The sequence below is a fragment of the Orcinus orca genome, chromosome 21 (assembly GCF_937001465.1).
Source record: "Orcinus orca chromosome 21, mOrcOrc1.1, whole genome shotgun sequence".
NCBI classification, from domain to species: Eukaryota; Metazoa; Chordata; class Mammalia; order Artiodactyla; family Delphinidae; genus Orcinus; species Orcinus orca.
In genome coordinates, this window is record NC_064579.1 from 4,757,146 (window position 1) to 4,776,200 (window position 19,055).

Here is a 19,055-nt window from a genome sequence, read left to right on the forward strand (position 1 = left end):
CTACTGTCTCCTTTAGTCTAGAAATACACCCACACACCTATGGTCAACCTACGACAAATGAGGCAAGAATATACAATGGAATAAAGACAGTCTTTTCAGTAAGTGGTGTTGGTAAAACTGGAGAGCTACATGTACAAGAATGAAATTAGAACATTCTTTAACATCATACACAGAAATAAACTCAAAATGGATTAAAGTCCTAAATATAAGACCAGATACTATAAAACTCTTAGAGGAAAACACAGGCAGAACACTCTTTGACATAAATCAGAGCAAAATATTTTTTGAGCCCTCTCCTAGAGTAATGGAAATAAAAACAAAAATAAACAAATGGGACCTAATTAAACTTAAATGCTTGTGCACTGCAAAGGAAACCATAAACAAAATGAAAAGACAACCCACAGAATGGGAGAAAATATTTACAAACAAAGCTACCAATGAGGGATTAATCTCCAAAATATACAAACAGCTCATGCAGCTCTATGTCAAAAAAGCAAACAACCCAATAAAAAATGGACAGAAGGTCTAAATAGACATTTCTCCAAAGAAAACACACAGATGGCCAAACAGCACATGAAAAGATGCTCAACATCACTAATTATCAGAGCAATGCAAATCAAAACTACAAAAGGTATCACCTCACACCGGTCAGAATGGCCATCAACAAAAAGTCTACAAACAATAAATTCTGGAGATGGTGTGGAGAAAAGGGAACCCTCCTACACTGTTGGTGGGAACGTAAATTGGTACAACCACTGTGGAGAACAGTATGGAAGCTACTTAAAAAATGAAAAGTAGAACTACCATATGATCCAGCAATCCCATTCCTGGGCATATATCCAGAGAAAACCATAATCCGAAAGGATACATGTACCCCAATGTTCACTGCAGCACTATTTACAATAGCCAAGATTTGGATGCAACCTAAATGTCCATCTAGAGAAAAATGGATAAAGAAGATGTAGTACATATATACAATGGACTATTACTCAGACATAAAAAGGAACGAAATAATGCCATCTGCAGCAACATGGATGGACCTAGAGAATTTTCATATTAAGTGAACTAAGTCAGACAAAGAAAGATAACTATCATATGATATCACTCATATGTCTAATCTAATTTTTAAAATGAAACAAATTCTTATTTGAAAAACAGAAACAGACTTACAGGTATCAAAACCAAACTTATGGTTACCAAAGGGGAAACATGGTGGGGAGTGATAAGTCAGGAGCTTGGGATGAATATACACACACTACTATATATAAGATAGAAAACCAGCAAGGATCTGCAGTGTAGCACAGGGAACTCTACTCAAGATTCTGGGAAAACGTATACAAGAAAAGAATCTAAGAAAAGAATGAGTATATGTACATGTATAACTGAATCAATTTGCTGTACACCTGAAATTAACACAACATTGTAAATCAACTATACTCCCATAAAATTAAAATTAAAAAATAAATGTAAAAAATTGTTAATGATCAGAGAAATGCAAATCAAAACCACAATGAGATTATCACCTCACACCCGTCAAATGTTTATCATCAAAAGTCTACAAATAATAAATGCTGGAGAGGGTGTGGAGAAAAGGAAACCATAGTGCACTGTTGGTGGGAATGTATTTTGCTATAGCCACTGTGGAAAACAGTATGGCGGGTCTTCAAAAAACTAAAAATAGAATTACCATGTAATCCATCAATTCCATACCTAAATATACATGCAAAGAAAATGAAAACACTAATTCAAAAAGATATATGCACTCCAGTACTCATAGCAGCATTATTTATGATAGCTAAGATACAGAAGCAACCTAAGTGTCCATCAACAGATGAATGGATAAAGAAGATGTGGTACATATATACAATAGAGTAGTACTCAGCCATAAATACAAGTGAAATTTTGCCTTTTGTGACAACATGGATGGACCTTGAGGGTATTACACTTAATAAGTCAGAAAGAGAAAGACAAATACTATATATTATCACATATATGGAATCTAAAATATGAAATGAGTGAACATAACAAAACAGAAACAGGTATAGAAAACAAACTAGTGGTTACCAGTGGGGATAGGGAAGTGGGGAGGGGAAAGAGAGGCACAGGTGATTAAGAATATATGTAAAATAAATAAACTGCAAGTATATATTATACAAGCAAAGGGACTATAACCAATATTTTATAATAACTTTAGAGTATAATCTATAAAAATGTTGAATCACTCTGCTGCATACGTGAAACTTTTATAATATCATAAATCAACTACACCTCAATAAAAAATGTATGTAGATCCCGAGCCCTCGATAAGACGGAACATAACTTCCTACTTTTTAAGTCTGGTATATACATAGTGACTTTTTCAATAAAGTGCAAAATGGAAAGAGGGGGAAAAGAGTAATTTTACAGTGAGAAATCTGGAAACATTACCTCAGCCAGGTAATCAAGGTTAATGTCAACATGCACATATACTTGATATGATGAAAGGGCACTTTACCTGTGCATTTTCCTCCCAAGAACACATAAACCCAATCTAATCACAAGAAAAACATTACACAAATCCAAATTGAGGGACATTCTACAGAATATCAACCAGTTCTACTCCAAAATGTCAAGGCCATCAAAAACAAGGAAATTCTGAGAAATTGTCAAGAGGAGCTTAATAAATGTCCTGTGGTATTCTGAGTGGAATCCTGCAAAAGGACACTAGGTAAAAAGCCAAGGAAATCCGAATGAAGCATGGAATTCAGTTAAAAATAATGTATCAACATTGCTTCATTGATTATAGCAAATGTACCATACTGTTGTTAGATGTTAATAATAGGGGTGTTGCTTAGCGGTGAGGTGTTCAATATGGGCAACAGGGAAATCTGGGGGTCGATAGCATGGTCTAAAACTGAATGTGGTGATGGTTGTGCAACTCTATAAATTAATCAAAAGCAATGAATTGTACACTTACCATGGGTGAATTTTATGGCAAATGATACCTCAATAAGGCTGTTTTAAAATGCATTGGTTGGTATATTGGCAAAATGAGTACAAGCATAAAAAATAATTTTTAAAACACTTAAAATATTTAGTTATAATTACCATTTCAGGACCACACACAGTGCCATCTTCTACAAATGTTTGATCTCTGTCTTCAGGGTTTTCAATTGTGGTCAGTGTATTTTTAGGTGTCCTCTCTGTGGTTAGAAATGTTGATGTACACAGGTCATCTCGTACATGTGTATAAATCACAGATAAATTTTGGCGTCTTACTAAAGCTTTGTGAGGCCAGGTACAAACTAATTTTCCACATAACACATGGCTAGAAGCATAATGAAGAAGAAAAGTTTCTTATTATTTACAGAAATAATGTAGATTGCTGATATAGCTAAATTTTTAAAGTATTTTACTAACTTAAATCCACATTTCAAAAATTTTCTCTAAGTAAATTTTTTTGAGCACACTGACTCATGTATGATGTGGCTCTTTTTGTTTTGTGCAGAAATGTAGCAAGGGAAAAATTAATCATTTTTGCAATCTGACAGCCATGATCTGTTCTATATTAGCTTCTGAAATTTGAGCAAATGATCATTGGTCTTTGATTTTTTTCATTAGTACAATGGGATAAATAATTCTAACTACAAATATTTGATGTATATAAACATATATTTATAATATATAGCATAAATATATAATGAATATAAAGGAACTAACACAATGCCTACCTCAGCCCATCAATAAACACAGGTGATTTTTATGGTCATTATTCTAACATTATAGACACTGAAAACATGTTGTTTGTAGGAAATAGGTAATACTGTTCAGCTCAGATCATGAAACAAGAGAAAACTTGTTATAAAATGGCATCTTAGCTTGTACATAATATGTTCCAGAATCTTAGCAATATACAACCTACATGCCAAACAAAATTATAATTTTCTAAATACATACGGGTAATAACAAAAATTTCGGCCACAGTTTCCAAATTTATCTCCTCTTGAATTTATTTCCTCAAAACAAGCAAATGAAGCACCTCTAGATGCTAAAAGAAAAAAAGAAACTTAAGTAAGTAAATTACAACACACAATTCCAATTATCATGATAGAAATAACAGACCCAGTCTGGAAATTATAATGTTATCCCTAGGAAGGTTTATAACTACCTCGCATTAAAAAGTTGCTGGGGATAGATCAAGATTAATTACTCAAATGGCTATATACTATTAGAAAAATAAGCAGTCATTGCCTCTCTATTCCTCTAAACTGTTTATGCTCTGCCTTAGTTATCTACCAAATGTGAAAATAAAGTTTGCTCTTACTACAAAAAAAAGAGGAAAGAGATGGGATTTATAATGCGATACTGACAAGAAGCCCAAAGAGCATTTCATTTAACTCTTCCTATTCCACACTAGAGTCCTCAGCTGTGTTCCCTAGTAACCTAACAATCACTAAACAAGAACTATTGAATTTTAAAATTAGGAAGGATGTGAATGTTCATCTACTTTGGCCATTTAAAATAGTTCTATCTAATTTTAAGATCATGAAAAATTAGAAGATATTTAAAGCTGCCCCATCACTTTGACTTGATGATTTAGAGGTAGGCAGTGTTGCTCATTTTAATCACATGTAATAAGAACTGAGATCTTTTGTTGTCACTACGTTTAATTGACAAGGGAATTCTCCTTAGCAATTTCACAGATTTTTATAGTTGGAGAACATGATCTATAAACTTCACTCTATCTCCTGAAATTTTGTCATTTGCAACAATATGGATGGACCTGGATGGTTAAGCTTAGTGAAAGTCATATAGAGAAAGAAAAATACTGTATGTTTTCACTTACATGTGAAATCAAAAAAAATAAATAAATAAAACAAGCAAATGACTGTAACAAAAAAGAAGCAGAATCACAGATACAAACTAGTTACCAGTTGAGAGAGGATTTTAGGAGTGGCAAATTATAGGAAGGGGATTAACAGTTACAAACTACAAGGTATAAAAATAAATAAAATATATGAATATAACATACACCACAGGAAATGTAGCCTATATTTTATAATAACTTTATATGGAGTATAATTTATAAAAATATAAAATCAGGAATTCCCTGATAGTCCAGTGGCTAGGTCTCTGCACTTTCACTGCACAGGGCATGGGTTTGATCACTGCTTGGGAACTAAGATAACACGTGCCACATGGTGCAGCCAAAAATAAATGAATGAGTGAATAAATAAATAAATAAAATCACTATATTGTATACCTGAAACTAACATAATATTGGAAATAAACTATACTTCCATAAAATAAAATAAATTACTGAATTAGAGGAGACAAAAAATAGAATGAAAAGGAACGAAGAACACCTACCTGACCTATGGGGTACCGTCAAAGAAATGACAAACACATCATTGCAGTCCCAGAAGGAGAAGAGAGTGAGGAAGGGATAGAATGCTTCTTTAAAGAAATAATGGATGATAATGTCCCACGCCTGGGAGGGATTTGGATATCCAAGTTTATAAAGCTAATAGATCACCTCAAAATTCAACTCAAAGTAATCTTTTGCAATGCACATAATCATAAGACTGTCTAAACCAAAGACAATGAGATAATTATAAAAGCAGCAACAGAAAAAAATTTTCTCATACAAGGAAACTCCCATAAGGATATCTAAATTTCTCAGTAGAGACTTTGTAGGCCAGGAGAGAATGGGATGATCTATTAAAACTGCTAAGAGAAAGAAACTGTCAAACAAGAATGTTTTAACCAGAAAAGCTGTTAATCAGAATTGAAGGGGAAATAAAGACTTTCCCTAAGAAACAAAAATGGAGGGAATTCACCACCACTAAACCTGTCTTACAGGAAATGTTGAAAAGAGTTCTACAAGCTGAAGTAAAGGGATGCTAATTAGTAACATTAAAACAAATGAAAATGTGAAACATACTGGTAAAAACAAGCATATAGTCAGATTCAGCATGCTCTAATACTGTAATATGGTGATGTGTCAACTCCTTGATTCTAATATAAAAGTTGGAGGAAGAAAGTATTAAAAATAGCTATAGCTTCAACAACTTTTAGTGGGTACACAATATGAAAAGATGTAGTTCTCAGTACAAGAAAAATTGTTTGTAACTATACATGGCGACAGATGTTAACAACACTTATTATGATCATTTTGCAATATTTAAAAGTATTGAATCACTATGTTGCACAACTGATATTAATATAATATCATATTTCAATTATACCTCAATTTTAAAAAAATGTAAGTGGTGACATCGAAAATATGAAAGGGGATAAAAGGATAGAGTTTTTAATGTGATCAAAGATAAATTATCATATCATATCATGTTTTATGTGAGCCTCATGGTAACCACAAAGCAAACACTTAAAGTAGATACAGAAAAGATAAACAGAAGGGAATCAAAGTATACCACTATAGAAAATCATTAATTTACAAAAGAAGGTAAAAAGAAAAGAATAAAAGAAAAATAGAGTTACAAAACACAAAACACCCAGAAAACAACAAATAAGATGGCATTAGTTGACTGTTAAGTAACAGTAATTCTTTAAACATTAATGAACTGAATTCTCCAGTCAAAAGACATACGGTGGCTGGATAGAAAAAAAAAAAGACCCTATTATGCGGCCTACAAGAGACTCAGTAGAGTATTAAGGACACACAGAATGTCAAAAGTAAGACATGGTAAAATATATTCCATGCAAGTGGAAGCCAAAAGAGAGCAAAGGTAGCTATATTTACATCAGACAAAATAGACTTAGGCAAAAATAGAAACAAGAGACCAAGATGGTCATTATGTAATGATAAAGAGGTCAATTCATCAAGAAGATATAACAATCATAAATATATATGCACTCAACAATGGAGCACCTAACTATATTAAACAAATACTAACAGATATGAAGGGAGAAATAGACAAAAATACAATAATAGTAGGGGAACTCAACACACCACTTTCAACAATGGATAGTTCATTCAGACAGAAAATCAACAAATAAACGTTGGACATGAACCATACATTAAACCAAAGGGATCTGACAAACATATTCAGAAGATTCCATCCAACAGCAGCAGAATTCACATTCTTCTCAAGCACACATGGTACATTCTCCAGTATAGAGCAGCGTTAGGTCACAAAACAAGGCTTAGCAAATTTAAGAAGACTGACATCATAGTAATTATATTTTCTGACCACAAAGGTATAAAACTAGAAATCAATAAGAGAAGTAAAGCTGGAAAATTAACAAATATGTGGATATTAAACAATATGTTCCTGCACAACCAGTGGGTCAAAGAAGAAATCAAACAAGAAATCAAGAAATATCTTAAAACAAACAAAAATATAACATATGAAAATCTCTGGGATGCTACAAAAGCAGTTCTAAGAAGAAAGCTTACAACAACAAATGGTACATTAAGGAAAAATAAGGATCTCAAATAAAGAACCTCACTTTACTTAACAAGGAAGTAGAAAAATAACAAACTAAGGCAAATGTTAGCAGAAGGAAGGAAATAACAAACATCAGAGCAGAAATAAATGAAATAGAGACCAGAAAATAATAGAAAGAAATGAAGAGCTAGTTTTTTGAAAAGAAAGATTTGACAAAACTTTAGCTAGACTAAATCAGAAAAAAGAGAGGGCTCAAATAAATGAGAATTTAAAGAGAAAATATTACAACTGGTACCACAGAGTACAAAGGATCTTGAGAGACTACTATCAACAATTATAAACCAACAAACTGGACAATCTAGAAAAAATGGATAAAATCTTCAAATACATACAAACTACCAAGACTGAAACATGAAGAAATAGAAAATCTGAACAGACTAATTACAAATAAGGAGGTTCAAAAAACTTCCAACACAGAAAAGCCCAGGGCCAGGTGGTTTCACAGGTGAATATCAAACATTTAAAGAAGAATGAATGTCCATCCTTCTCAAACTCTTCCAAAAGATTGAAGAGAAGGAAACACCTGCAAACTCAATTTATGGGGCCAGCATTATCCTGCTACGAAAACCAAAGTGTAAGGATACTACAGACCAATAACACAATAACCCCAATAAATACAGAAAATTACAGACCAGTAACCCAAATAACCCCAATAAATACAGATGCTAAATTTCTCAGAAATATTAGCAAACCAAATTCAATATCACATTAAAATAATAATTCACCATGATCAAGTGGGATTTATCTCTGGGATGCAAGGTTGGTTCAACGAATGGAAATCAATAAATGTGATATGTCACATTAATAGAACGAAAGATAAAATTATATGATCATCTCAATAAATGCATAAAAGGCATTTGACATAATACAACATCCTCTCATGGTAAAAACTCTCAACAAATTGGAACTGGAAGGAACATACTGCAACACAACAAAGGCCATATATGACAAACTCACAGCCAACGTCATACTCAGTGGTGAAAGGTTGAAAACTTTTCTTCCATGATCAGGAAAAAGACAACAGGGCCCATTCTCACCAGTCCTACTCAACATAGCACTGGAAGTCATAGCTAGAGCAATTCGGAAAGACAAAAATTGAAAAGCATCCAAATCAGAAAGGAAGAAATAAAATTGCCCTTGTTTGCAGATGATATGATCTTATATACAGAAAATCCTAAGACTCTACAAAAAAATTCTTAGAATAAACAAATTTGTTTAAGTTACAGGATACAAAACATATATGAGACAGTTGCATTTCTGCCCACTAATAACTAAACATTTGAAAAAGAAAAAGAAACAAAGAAACCAATCCAATTTACAAAAGGATTTGAAAGAATAAAATACTTAGGAATAAATTTAACCAAGGAGGTGAAATATCTGTCCACTGAAAACAAGGTTTTGATGAAAGAAATTGAAGAAGACACAAACAAATGGGAATATATCCCATTATCATGTATTGGAAGAATTAATATTATTTAAATGTCTGTATTACACAAAGCTGGCTATAGATTCAATGCAATCCCTATCAAAATTCCAATGGCATTTTTCAACAGAAATAGAAAAAACAATCCTATCATTTTTGTGGAGCCATAAAAGACCCCATATAGCCAAAGCAATCCTGAGAAAGAAAAATAAGGATCCAGGGGCTTCACACTTCTTGATTTCAAATTACACTAAAAGTTTTAGTAATCAAAACAATATGGTATTGCCACAGAAATAGACACATAGAACAATGGAACATAGTTGAGAGCCCATAAATAATCCCCTACACACAGTCCACTAATATTTGACAAGGGAGCCAAGAAACTCAATAGGGAAAGGAGAGTCTACTCAATTAATGCTGTTGGGAAAACTGCATAACCACATGCAGAAGAATGCAATTGGACCTCTATCTTACACTGCTCAGAAAAATGAACTTGAAATGGACTAAAGACTCAAACATAAGACATGAAACAGTAAAACTTCTAGGAGAAAACAGGGAAAGAGCTCCTTGACATTTATCTTGGCAGCAGCAATTTACTGAATGTGACACCAAAAGCAGAAGCAACAAAAGCAAAAATAAGTAAGACTACATCAAACTAAAAAGCTACTGCATAGCAAAAGAAACAAGTAATAAAATAAAAAGAAACCTACAGAAGGGGAGAATATTTGAAAATCATATATGTGATAAGGCATTCATATCCAAAGCACATAGAGAACTCTTACAGCTCCATAACAACAAAGATTCGAAAATGCACAAAGGCTCTGAATAGATATTTTCCATAGAAGACATGCAAGTGACCAATAAGTACATGAAAAGGTGCTCAACATTATGAATTATCAGGAAAATCAAAATCAAAATCACAGTGAGACATCACGTCACACCTTTTACTTTTGCTATTATCAAAAAGATAACAAGTGTTGACAAGGATGTTGAGAAAAGGGAAAACTTGTATACTGTTAGGGGGAATGTGAATTGGTGAAGCCACTATGAGATTCCTCAAAATCTTAAAAATAGAACTACCACATGATGCAGCAAACCCACTTCTGGGTACACATCAAAAGAAATTGAAATAAGGATCTCAAAGAGATATCTGCACTTCCATGTTCATTGCAGCTTTATTCACAATATCCAAAATATATAAACAATTTAAGTCTTCAGCAATGGATGACTGTAAATAAAATATATATGTATAACGGATACCAAAAAACTCCTAGAGGAAAACAGGGGGAGAACACTATTTGATATAAATCGCAGGAATATTTTTTTTTTGATTCATCTCCTAAAACAAAGGAGATAAAAGCAAACATAAACAAATGGGACCTAATTAAACTTAAAAGATTTTGCACAGCAAAGGAAACCATAAACAGAATGAAAACACAACCTACAGACTGGGAGAAAACATTTTCAAATGATATGACAGATAAGGGGTTAATATCCTACATATATAAAAAGCTCAGACAACTCAACATTAAAACAAACAAACAAACAAACAAACAACCCGATTAAAAAATGGGCAGAAGAACTGAATAGAAATTTTCCCAAAAAAGAAATGCAGATGGCCATCAAGTGCACGAAAAGATGGTCAACATCGCTAATCATGAGGGAAATGCAAATCAAAACTACAGTATCACCTCACACTGGTCAGAATGGCTATCATCAAAAAGAAAATGAATAACAACTGTTGGGGAGGATGTGAAGAAAAGGGAACCATCGTACACTATTGGTGGGAAAGTACACTGGGGTAGCCACCACGGGAAACAGTATGGAAGTCCTAAAAAACTAAAAGTAGAACTACCATATGACCCAGCATTTCCACTCCTGGATATATATCCAAAAAAACCCCCACAAAAACATTAATTCAAAAAGACACATGCCTCCCAATGTTCACAGAAGCACTATTTACAATTGTCGAAGCAACCAAAGTGTCCATCAACAGATGAATGGATAAAGAAGACGTGGTGTACGAGTACACACACACACACACACACACACACACACACAATGGAATACTACTCACACATAAAAATGAATGAAGTTTTGCCATTTGCAACAACTTGGATGCACTTGGAGGTCACTGTTAACTGAAATAAGTCAGAGAAAGACAAATACTGTATGATATCACTTATATGTGGAATCTAAAAAATATATCAAAGTAGTGAATACAACAGAAAAGAAGCAGACTCACAGATACAGAAAACAAACTAGTGGTTACCAGGGGGACAGGCAAGGGGACAGGGTCAATATAGGGGTAGGAGGTTAAGAGGTATAAATTAGGTATAAAATAAGCTACAAGGATATATTGTACAACGTGGGGAATATAGCCAATATTTTATGGTAACTATAAAAGTAGTATAAACTTAAAAAGTGTGAATTGCTATATTGTACACCTGTAACATCTATTATTACCGTATATCAACTATACTTCAATTAAAAAATTAAGGAGAGGGGCTTCCCTGGTGGCGCAGTGGTTGAGAGTCCGCCTGCCGATGCAGGGGACATGGGTTCGTGCCCCGGGCCGGGAGGATCCCACATGCCGCGGAGCAGCTGCGCCCATGAGCCGTGGCGGCTGAGCCTGCGCATCCGGAGCCTGTGCTCCGCAGCGGGAGAGGCCACAACAGTGAGAGGCCCGCGTACCGGGAAAAAAAAAAAAAAAATTAAGGAGAGACAAAATCTCTCCAGACAAACAAAAGCTGAAGAAGTTGATGATCACTAGACTTGCCATATATGAAGTGCGGAAGTGAGTGACATCAGCACTGTGTTGGCAGAAGGGATCCTTCCTTTTTGTCCCCCCGCTTAAAAAAAATCCACATATATTTACTACCTATGAATTCTATTTTAGATGCTCATGAAAGCAGAGGATGGGAGGAAATAGTTCCCAAGCTTCAAGAAATTAAAGATTTAGATCTAACTATACAAAATATGATGATAAAATGGTAAAACACTAATTGCTAATGGGCTTCAGAGTAAGGAAATTATGCAATGAAGCTTTAAAAAATATGGAGCTGGATTATTTTAAAGAAATTTTAAAAGAGGTAGGTACTATATATCAAATAAATTGGGTTTTGTTTTCTACAAATTTTTATTGTGTTAAAATACACATAAAGTTTACCAATTATTTTTAAGTGTTCAGTTCAGTGGTTCATTGTACATTCACACTGTTGTGCAACCATCACTACCATCCATCTCCATAACTCTTTTTATCTTCTAAAATGGAAATTTTATACCTATTGAATAACAACTCTCCATTCTTCCCTTCCCCAAGCCCCAGCTACCACCATTCTACTTTCTGTATCTGTGATATTGATTACTAAGTACCTCATTTCAGTGGATGATACAGCATTTGTCTTTTTGTAACTGGCTTACTTCATTTAGCATAATGTCCTCAAGGTTCCTCCATGTTGTACTTTGTTGCAAAATTTCCATCCTTTTTAAGACTAAATAATATTCCATTGTGTATATACACCGCAGTTTGCTTTATCCATTCATCCATTGATGGACATTTGGGTTGCTTCCAAGTTTTAGCTATTGTGAATAATGCTGCTATGAACATGAGTGCATAAATATCTCTTCCAGACACTGCCTTCAATTCTTTTGGGTATACCCAGAAGAGGAATTGCTGGGTCATATGGTAATTCTATTTTTAATAATCTGAGCAATCTCCATACACAGAATAGTGGTGATGCCATTTAACGTTCCCACCCACAGTGCACAACTGTTGCAATTTTTCCTCATCCTCATCATTTGTTGTGTTCTGTTTTTTTTGACAGCAGCCATCCTAATGGGCGTGAGGTGGTATCTCATAGTTTTGATGTGCATTTCCCTAATGATTAGTGATGTTGAGCTTCTTTTCATGTGCTTATTGGCCATCTGCATGTCTTCTTTAGAGAAATATCTATTCACATCATTTGCCTGTTTTTGAATCGGGCTGTTTGTTTTCTGTTGCTGAGTTTTAGGAGTTTTCTATATATTCTGGATATTAATTTCTTATCAGATGTACGATTTGCAAATATTTTCTCTCAGTGGAAATACAAAACAGCCAGAAAGCAATTAATGAGATGGCATCTGGTAAGTCCTTATATTTGGGGTCAGATAATTCCTTCTTATAGGGGCTGTTTTGTGCATGGTAGGATATTTAGTAGCAACCCGGACTTCCACCCTCTAGAAGCCAGCATCAGTTCCACCCCAGCTGTGAAAACCACAAAGGCCTGCAGGCGTTGCGTCTGGAAGGAAAAGGTCATGGGTGCTGCTAAAAATGCTAAAGTACACAGGATCCCACACCCCCTCACAGAAAGAACTGCCAGGCCTAAGATACTCACAGTGCTGAGGTGGAGAAACCCTGACGTAACTTCGTTTTGCACTCACATTGTTTTATGTGTCAAAACAAAAAGAGCAATGTTCTCCTGGCATCAGCAAGATAACTCCTTAGGAGATAACATTCCTTTCTCAATCCTGTAAGGGTTTACGATGAACCACTACTTGTCTTCTACACGCAGATCTGGACTATGTATACTGTCAGTATGTTACTTTCATGTATAACCCTTTGTCTTGAAAACATATATAACTGTGCCTTGACCTCTAATGGGCAGAACAGTTCTCAGAGCTTTTTGGAAGACTATCTCCTGGGTTATAATCCTCAGATTGGCTTGAATAAAATTCTCTATTTCTTTCTTAGGTTGACTATTACTTAATTATTTTGTCAATATAATCTTCCAAGAAGATGCATTTCCACTTGAGGTCTCTCCCTTGTGCAAATAAGGATTCCTTATAAATTCAGAAGTTTTTTCTCAGAATCAAAAAAACTTTACTTCCTTTAACACTAATATACATTAGGCCTACAAATAGGATACACTTATTTTAAAATTACACTTACATTTTTGTTTTATAGCATTAAATAACAGAGCTTGGGATCATCAGGATTTAGGAACTAAGAAGAAAATAGTGGTCATTACCTCCTCCAATTAATTTTCTGCACTGTCTGGTAAACGACCGACATCGTCCTTTATAACAGAAGGAGTTGCCCGAATCACAACTCTGTCCATCACGTGCATAAGTGTCAGGCACACAGTGTGCATTAGTCCCATCACAGAATTCTCGAAAATCACATTCATCAACTGGTCGCCTACAAGGTGTATTAACTGGTTTTATCTGGAAGAGAAAAGAAACATAAGAAAAAACTCACATATAAATGATACCCAAGTTTTCTTTCTCTTTCAGGCTTGAAGTTTCCATCCATTTTTTCTAAGTTGTTAAGAGCAATGAGGACATTGTCTTCTTGTTAACTACTTAAGCATTGCACAGACAATTAGGTGATTGAATTTTCTGTGCTAAAGGAGTGGGTATTGCTTGTGAGAGATATGAGAAACTCAAAGATAAGCAGACTACCATAATTATAAAAAAGAAAGTAGAGCTAAATGATTATTATAAAAATTACTTTCAACCCACTAAGGATATGCTCACATGGGCAGACTCTGGTTTCTCCATATGCCATCCTTAAAGCAGAAATCAGCAACCATTTACAAAACAATAAATATGCCTCATAAACATTTCGAAAAAAGTTTGCAAGACACATAAGAGAAGGTTTGTTTCATGTACCACATTGAAAACAACTGTAAAAAGTAACTTGTCCAATTATATATCTCTGATCTCTTCAGTGTTCACTGTTAGCTCATAGCTTCCGGGGTTCCCTTTATGCATATCTGCTTTTGAAAACAAACATATAAATACCATGACTGCAAACCCTTTCCTCAACACAAATCCCAATTCCTTACGGCTATCATCACTATCGTACACAAACTAAGTCAAATTTGTTCTGGCTTCAAAGGTCCTAGAGACCCAGATTATATAACATTCACTGCCCCGCCTCTGAAAGAGGGTTTCTAGATAGTTTTCTCATTTACAACAAGTACCTGCTACCTGCAGCAAATCTGACACAAGTTCTCCAAGAGATGGGTGGGAAGACAAAACAATACTTGTGTTACCCAAGCTTATAGAGTTAGCATTCAAATCAAAACAAATAATCAAAATTGTTTTCAAAAGAAAATACATATAATGAGAAAGTATTAATATTTGTTTCTTCAGAATATACTTTCTTTTACAAATGTGTATAAATGGCAATCTTCCTTTTATTCTAATTTCTTTTACCATTAAAACTTTATTTTTTACAGCTGTTTAAGGATCACAGGAAAATATGAGGCGAAAGTACAGAGATTTCCCATATAACCCCTGCCCTACACATGCAAAGCAGGTATTACTAGAGTGGTACATTTGTTGCAACTGATGAACTTACACTGACACATCATAATCATTCAAAATTCATGGTTTATATTAAAGTTCACTCTTGGTGTTTTACATTCTACAGGTTTAGACAAATGTATAACGACATGTATCTATTGTTGTGGTATCATACAGAGTATTCGTACTACGCTAATAATCCTTCATGCTCTTCCTATTCATCTCCCCCTCAGTCCCTGGCAACCACTGATTTTTCACTGTCTACATAGTTCTGCCTTTTTCAGAATGTCATATAGTTGGAATCATACAGTATATAGCCTTATTAGAGTGCCTTCTTTCACCCAACTTCTTTTTCAATACTTAAATACCCAGATCCTTAAATGCCCTTTGAACCAAGCTTTATCACTGTACTTGCTCCTCCATTAAAGTGTGTTTATTTTCCTTTCCACGGCTCTCTAATTCCCAGACGACCCTAAAACATTAAACCTTCTGGCTCCTTGTTCCACATTATTTTCTCCTAAAATATTTTTATTTTGTTTTTCCTCGTAATTTTTAATTTATTTTTATTCTTGCCAAGACTATCAGTCTGCATGTGTAATGTATAATTCATATACAGGGCTGTGTCCCTTTACACAACTGAACCAGGGATGAGTGAGTTAATTTACTGCTTCTGACCATCATATCAGCCTTAACAGCATAGTAAAAAAATTACTGTGTATTTCAGAAAAATCATCGTCTGGGCTATGTCCCTTTCCATAATTGGGCCCAGGAACTAATTAGAATCATAAATACTATCCCAGTCTCAACAGCAGTTGTTCAGGTATCCTTGTGGACATGTGAATCTTGTTTGTGCAGCAGAAAAATATTTCCTTTTGGCACACGGATGACACTACATAACTATACTAGTTGTATTTGACAGGTTGGTTAATTTTTTTTTAACATCTTTATTGGAATATAATTGCTATACAATGTTGTGCTAGTTTCTGCTGTATAACAAAGTGAACCAACTATATATATACATATATCCCCATATCCCCACCCTCTTGCCTCTCCCTCCCACCCTCCCCATCCCACCCCTCCAGGTGGTCACAAAGCACGGAGCTGCTATCTCTGTGCGATGCAGCTGCTTTCCCACTAGCTACTTATTTTACATTTGGTAGTGTATATATGTCAATGCTACTCTCTCATTTCATCCCAGCTTACCCTGCCCCCTCCCAATGTCCTCAAGTCCACTCTCTACATCTGCGTCTTTATTCCTGTCCTGCCCCTAGATTCATCAGAAACTTTTTTATTTTTTTTAGATTCCATATATATGTGTTAGCATACAGTATTTCTTTTTCTCTTTCTGATTTATTTCACTCTGTATGACAGACTCTAGGTCCATCCACCTCACTACAAATAACTCAATTTCATTTCTTTTTATGGCTGAGTAATATTCCATTGTATATATGTGCCACTTTTTTATCCATTCATCTGTTGATGGACACTTAGGTTGCTTCCATATCCTGGCTATTGTAAATAGTGCTGCAGTGAACATTGTGGTACATGACACTTTTTGAATTATGGTTTTCTCAGGGTATATGCCCAGTAGTGGGATTGCTGGGTCATATGGTAGTTCTACTTTTAGTTTTTAAGGACCCTCCATACTGTTCTCCATAGTGGCTGTATCAATTTACATTCTCACCCTCCCCAGCATTTATTGTTTGCAGATTTTTTGATGATGGCCATTCTGACTGGTGTGAGTTGATATCTCATTGCAGTTTTGATTTGCATTTCTCTAATGATTAGTGATGTTGAGCATCTTTTCATGTGTCTGTTGGCAATCTGTATATCTTCTTTGGAGAAATGTCTATTTAGGTCTTCTGCCCATTTTTGGATTGGGTTGTCTGTTTTTTTTGATATTGAGCTGCATGAATTGCTTGTATATTTTGGAGATTAATCCATTGTCAGTTGCTTCATTTGCGAATATTTTCTCCCATTCTGAGGGTTGTCTTTTCGTCTTGTTTATGGTTTCCTTTGCTGTGCAAAAGCTTTTAAGTTTCATTAGGTCCCATTTGTTTATTTTTATTTCCATTTCTCTAGGAGGTGGGTCAAAAGGACCTTGCTGTGATTTATGTCATAGAGTGTTCTACCTATGTTTTCCTCTAAGAGGTTAATGGTGTCTGGCCTTACATTTAGGTCTTTAATCCATTCTGAGTTTATTTTTGTGTATGGTGTTAGGGAGTGTTCTAATTTCATTCTTTTACATGTAGCTGTCCAGTTTTCCAGGCACCACTTATTGAAAAGGCTGTCTTTTCTCCATTTTATATTCTTGCCTCCTTTATCAAAGATAAGGTGACCCTACGTACATGGGTTTATGTTTGGGCTTTCTATCCTGTTCCATTGATCTATATTTCTGTTTTTGAGCCAGTACCACACTGTCTTGATCACTGTAGCTTTCTGGTATACTCTGAAGACCAAGAGCCTGATTCCTCCAGCTCCATTTTTCTTTCTCAAGATTGCTTTGGTTATTCGGGATCTTTTTTGTTTCCATCCAAATTGTGAAATTTTTTGTTCTAGTTCTGTGAAAAATGCCATTGGTAGTTTGATAGGGATTGCACTGAATCCATAGATTGCTTAGGGTAGTATAGTCATTTTCACAATATTGATTCTTCCAATCCAAGAACATGGTATATCTCTCCATCTGTTTATATCATCTTTAATTTCTTTCATCAGTGTCTTATAGTTTTCTTCATACAGCTCTTTTGTCTCCCTAGGTAGGTTTATTCCTAGGTATTTTATTCTCCTTTTTGCAATGGTACATGGAATTGTTTCCTTAATTTCACTTTCAGATTTTTCATCATTAGTGTATAGGAATGCAAGAGATTTCTGTGCGTTAATTTTGTATCCTGCCATTCTAATAGTTTTTTTGATTAGCTCTAATAGTTTTCTGGGAGCATCTTTAGGATTCTCTATGTATAGTATCATGCCATCTGCAAACAGTGACAGTTTTACTTCTTTTACAATTTGGATTCCTTTTATTTTTTTCTTCTCTGATTGCCAAGGCTAGGACTTCTAAAACTACGTTGAATAAAAGTGGCGAAAGTGAACATCCTTTTCTTGTTCCTGATCGTAGATGAAATGCTTTCAGTTTTTCACTGCTGAAAATGATGTTGGTTCTGGGTTTGTCATATATAGCCTTTATTATGTTGAGGTAGGTTCCCTCTATGGCTTTCTGGAGAGTTTTTATCATAAATGGGTGTCGAATTTAGTCAAAAGCTTTTTTTGCATCTATTGAGATTATTAAAAACATGGTTTTTATCCTTCAATTTGTTAATATAGTGTATCACATTGATTTACATATACTGAAGAATCCTTGCATTCCTGGGATAAACTCCACTTGATCATGGTGTATGATCCTTTTAATGTGCGGTTGGATTCTGTTTGTTAGTATTTTGTTGAGGATTTTTTTTGTGTGTGACATCTTTGTGTGGTTTTGGTATCAGGGTGATGGTGGCCTCATAGAATGAATTTGGGAGTGTTCCTCCCTCTGCTATATTTTGGAAGTGTTTGAGAAGGATAGGTGTTAGCTCTTCTCTAAATGTTTGACAGAATTCGCCAGGGAAGCCATCTGGTCCTGGGCTTTTGTTTGTTGGAAGACTTTTAATCACAGTCTCAATTTCAGTGCTTATGATTTGTCTGTTTATATTTTCTATTTCTTCCTGGTTCAGTCTCAGAAGGTTGTGCTTTTCTAAGAATTTGTTCATTTCTTCCAAGTTGTCCATTTTATTGGCATATAGTTGTTTCTAATATCTCTCATGATCCTTTATATTTCTGCAGTGTCAGTTGTTACTATTTTTTCATTTCTAATTCTGTTGATTTGAGTCTTCTCTCTTTTTTTCTTTATGAGT

At 34.7% G+C, this 19,055-nt stretch overlaps 1 protein-coding gene across 5 annotated transcripts in view; it reads right to left on the reverse strand.

Annotated features, from left to right (window-relative positions):
- LOC101284300 (disintegrin and metalloproteinase domain-containing protein 5-like) overlaps positions 1 to 19,055 on the reverse strand; it is a 207,613-nt gene that overhangs the window by 112,831 nt on the left and 75,727 nt on the right. For all 5 annotated transcript variants that reach the window (XM_033415017.2, XM_049704185.1, XM_033415020.2 and 2 more), the window contains exons 14-16: positions 13,884 to 14,079; positions 3,937 to 4,027; positions 3,088 to 3,307 (exon numbers count right to left, since the gene is read on the reverse strand). In XM_033415017.2, the coding sequence (XP_033270908.1) occupies positions 3,088 to 3,307; positions 3,937 to 4,027; positions 13,884 to 14,079 (507 nt within the window). The remainder of the gene's footprint in view (positions 1 to 3,087; positions 3,308 to 3,936; positions 4,028 to 13,883; positions 14,080 to 19,055) is intronic.